Source organism: Mastigoproctus giganteus, chromosome 8 (genome assembly GCF_048544385.1).
Source record: "Mastigoproctus giganteus isolate SK-2022 chromosome 8, ASM4854438v1, whole genome shotgun sequence".
Taxonomy (NCBI): domain Eukaryota; kingdom Metazoa; phylum Arthropoda; class Arachnida; order Uropygi; family Thelyphonidae; genus Mastigoproctus; species Mastigoproctus giganteus.
The window spans coordinates 105498438-105503131 of record NC_143582.1 but is presented as its reverse complement, the minus strand read 5'-3'; the positions used below and the strand labels follow the sequence as shown (position 1 = coordinate 105503131).

Below are 4694 nucleotides of genomic sequence, written 5' to 3'. Positions count from 1 at the left end.
ACAGATCTAGTGGTATGGCCCCTGCAGATGTCACCATGCATAATGAAGAAACAGTTTATGCTAAATTATATAGACCCCATCCAAAAGTTTCGGAACCCAAGTTTAAAATCGGTGACCATGTTGTTCTTAGTGAAGATAGCCATAATTTTCGAAAAGCGTTCAGAGGGAATTGGTCTGAGGAGGTGTTTTTCATAGCTGAGGTAATCAAAAGGCACCCTGTAGTATATAAGGTTAAAGGGAGCGATGGTGAGGTGATAGAAGGTACATTTTATGAGCATCAGCTACAGAGAGTCAGTTTTGATAACGAGGTACCTTAAAACGTGTATCTGATTGAAAAAGTACTTGGGAAGCGTACAGTGCGTATCCAGAGACAGTGCTTGTGAAGTGGCTTGGATACCCTGCATCCTACAATTCTTGGGTACGAAGCAAAGGTGTTTTACCTAACCCTACCAAGTAACGCAAGTATGGACCTGTATCCTGATAACACCCAATCACGTTTCAAAGTTCAATTACCCCAGGAAATTAATCTGAGTGGGAAGTGGGTGGTGGCACTTTCTGAAATCCATCTACCAGGAGTGTGGAACAACACCACAATACGATGAATTGCATGTACTTCGCGATTATTGTGAGTCTGAACAAATTTTACATGTGCTTTCTTCAAAGTATAAAGATTATCAACATCTTTTAGATGAGTTGAACAGTGTTCATCCCCTTGTTTCATTTACAGTACACACAAAGACTGTTGCAAACAATTTTCAGTGAATGTGCATGGAAAAGGTAAAATACAATTGCCCGAGAAACTAGTAAAATTATTTGGACTTCAAAAATCAGGTGTACGGGGAAAAGGCTGCCGTGTATTTACAGATACATCTGTTGGTGAGAGTGTATTACCTATCAAAGGTCAAATTTCTTTCGCCCCAAGTGCAAGAGATGTTGTTTTTACTCTTGTTACTGGTGGCAGTTACCAGATGTGTGTGCTTCCACATGGAAACTATAAATCCATCTCTAGTATTCTTGATGCAATGTTGAGTGTCTCTCCGAGTTTAAGTGGAAATGTTAATTCAGACGATACCCTGACTTTACATATACCAGAAAACTTTTCATTAGTGTTTCCAACAAGATTCCCCAGGTTTAGATCTTATGCTAGGCTTTCACCAGATTGGCACTAAATTGAGTGGAGTTGTCAGAGGGAAGTACCCTGCAGATATAAAACGGGGTGTCTCAGCGTATTTTGTTTATTCCAACCTGATTCAGGACCAGATAGTAGGCGATACGTGTGCTCCGCTATTACGTGTTGTTCCCTGTATTGAACAGAACACATTTACATACGAAAACCCAGACTATTACCCCCTTTTGAGACACAGGTTTCACACTGTCCATCAGTATTTGTACAGACAGTGGACAGTTTCTAGAGTTCAGAAGTGGGAAGACTTTAGTGAAGCTGCATTTTCGCAAAGATGAGTGAATACATTGATTACTACATTGATTACTACATGGTACAAGCAAGAGGTGGTAATGCATTTGCCGGACAACCTTTGCAGCGTGGGTACGGACTTGGAAGCATTTTTCGTTGAGCATTCTCTTTTCTAACACCACTTTTGAAACCCGCAGCCCGTTTTGTGGGTAAGCATGTTTTAAGAGCAGGTCAAAACGTGATTGGTGATGTTTTGGAGGGGGTGCCCCTCAAACGATCCTGTATAAACAGAGCATCGAAAGTCGGTCAGTCCATTTCAAACAAAGTTCTGAACCAGAAAGGAAGAGGAAGCGTAGAGATATTTTTTAAACATGGAGCTTATGATGTCAGAACTAGACCTATTTCAAAAACCGGCTATTAACCTATCTATCGAAAGTTCATCTTATGTGACTTTTCAACCACTAGGCAGTGTGGACAGTGGAGGCCCCGTCGAATTTTTTATTCCCGGTACTTCCGAAGAATATTTAGATTTTGGAAAAACATTTTTACGTCTGAAAGTTCGTGTTACACATAGTGACGGGAAAGAGATAGATGCCACATCTGTGAGTGTGGTGAACAATTTTTTTCATTCCCTTTTCAGTCAGGTCGATCTGTTTTTACAAGATAAATTAATCAATGCATCAGCAGATACTTATCCCTACAGGGCATATTTAGAAAAACTTCTGAATTACGATGACGGTGCCAAATGTTCCCAATTAACAACAGAACTGTACGTGAAAGATGACGTTGCGGATGTCAGTGAAATGTTCACCAAGACAGAATGTGGGATGTGTAAACGGCAGGATTCAATTGCAAAATCAAGGAGGGTGGAACTTCTAGGGCGCCTACATCTGGATTTGTGTCACCAGGCAAGATATATCGTTAATAATGTGTCACTACGTATTCGTCTAGTGCGAAGTAACCCAGAATTCTGTTTATTGGCCGTCACCACAGACATGAAATGCAAAGTTCATATTCAGCAAGCAACCCTCTTCGTGCACAAAGTAAGATTAAATCCTAAAGTTCTGTTAGCCCACTTGACTGTGCTTGAAAAAAATCCTATTCACTACCCCATAAACAGGGTGCAAGTCAGCTATTACTCGATTCCTAAAGGTATGAGTGATTCTACAAGAGACAACATCTATCTGGGCGACATTCCTTCTCGATTAGTTATAGGTCTAGTTGCAAGTGAAGCATTCAATGGTTCGTACAGTCGCAATTCATTCAATTTTGCCCACTTCAATTTATGTTATCTGGTTGTGACAGCTGATGGTATTCAGCATCCAAGTCAACCTCTGACACCTAATTATAAAGAGGGTCATTACACCAGATCATACCTCTCTCTCTTTTCACATCACTGAACAAGTGGACACGTGATGTGGGAAACGATATTTCCTATAAAGAATACCTAGAAGGTAATGTGTTGTATGGATTTGACCTCTCTCCTGACCATAATGCTGTAGGCGAACACGTCAACACTCATCGACGAGGAAGTGTACGTATCGAACTGAAATTTTCTGCTTACCTACCCGAGAACGTTATAATGGCGTTGTTTGCAGAGTTTGAAAACATCCTTTCGATCACCAGAGATCTCTCGGTACTTCTGGATTATGAACACTGAACAGATTTTACAGATGGATATCTACACACGGAAATTTCCATTGGGAGTGTGTGCACGTGATGAACTACCTACACGGATGCTACCAAAACCGTGTCTCCTTGTAGTCAATACAGATCCCTCACATCTACCTGGGCTGCCTTATTTCTACAGGAACAATGTGGTGAATACTTTGACAACTATGGTCGCAAACCAAAAAAGGACTTTGTGAAATTTTTAACTAAACAATGTAAAAAATGGATGTATAACGCTACTGTTATCCAATACAAGTTGTCTATAGCCTGTGGTTTACACTGTATTTATTTCCTTACACACAGGTGTCGTGGCTTAACCATGCACCAGATTGTTAATGTGTGTTATTCTCCCGATTTGTGGATGAATGATCTTATTGTAACTGTTGACCTAATAGAACGTTTATTTTTTTATAAAAATAATTTTAAATAAAAAAAAGATGTTTTTTACTTACATTCGAACCCAATTCAGCTTTCTTGTTCTCAACTGCCTTGGGGAGGGTAGGAAAAAAGATGATTTTTTCCTTTTCTTCACAGGAACATCTTCAACAGGTGGGGGTGGTGGCATTTCTTCTGTGTGTACTGATGGTGCAAGCTGTCTTTTTAGACCTAAATAAGTCTGTAAAGTGGTTAAATTTTCTCTAACTTTACTGTCAACATCCAAATCTTTCCTTTGAAGAACAGGTGACATTTTGTCATCCAAACTTTCAATTTCTTTCTGCTGTGGGGTGTTTAACAGTGTGAATTTTTTATACAGCTGATTCATTTCCTTATGAGGGATGTGAGCAATGGTACTGTTATGCTACCAAGTAGGGGAAACAAAGCACCACCCTACTGGTGAATAAGTTTTCGCCTTTGTATGAATGGCACCTGTTTATTTCCTAATAATCTCAAGATTTTCTTTTTCTTGGAGAGCTGTGAATGCTGTTTGCTATTTAGAAGGATATTGTCACAAAAGATTTTTACAAATTTCACAAAGATATGTGATTTGTGCTGGCGTAGTGTGTTTTAAGACAGCTGCGGCTTGTTTTGGAGTGGCTTCAGAAATAAACTTGATAAGGTTTTTGTGCTTTCGGAGTCTAAAAGACATAAACAACTTTGGGGGCCTCTTCTGGCAAAATATTACTTCGCAGATGGAGCACCTCAGGTGTGTCCTGTTTAAAATCTAGGAGCAAATAAGAATGTGCTCGACTTGTTGCTTCTTTATAAATGTCTATCAGTACACCCGACCGTCTAGGAAAAACTTGTGTGGCAAGATGTGAAATTTGCCGAGAGTCATGTGGGTTTTTGAAAACTATCAGATAGTGTGCGTTAAGACTGATAGTTCTAAACTGAGTACCCTGACAAAATAAATTTTGTGTTAGCAGAATCACACTTAGACTCCTGTGATGTGATCCTTTTATAAAAATTTCGGCTACTTCGGTATTGTCTTTGGCCTGATGAATTAAGTCATCGATAATTAGCAAATTTTCAATGTTTGGGTCAAACTGTGGTGGTTTTAACCCGTTTACAAACTCTACTTCTAGGAAACTGCTGAATTTTTGCTGGTACTCTGAATAGCAGTACACGATTCTTTTGGGTGGTGGGGTTATTAACAGGTTTCTATTACAAA

The 4694-nt window shown here is 39.5% G+C and overlaps 1 protein-coding gene across 1 annotated transcript; it reads left to right on the top strand.

Annotated features, from left to right (window-relative positions):
• Nucleotides 1-1785: 1785 nt before the first annotated feature.
• LOC150081752 (uncharacterized protein F54H12.2-like) lies at nt 1786-2814 on the top strand. The gene has a single exon (XM_090380308.1). It carries the CDS (start codon nt 1786-1788, stop codon nt 2812-2814), a length of 1029 nt encoding a protein of 342 aa, XP_090236434.1.
• Nucleotides 2815-4694: the final 1880 nt, after the last annotated feature.

Coding starts and splice junctions, on each gene's coding strand:
- LOC150081752 (XM_090380308.1), top strand. CDS start 1,786: ATGGAGCTTATGATGTCAGAACTAGACCTATTTCAAAAACCGGCTATT.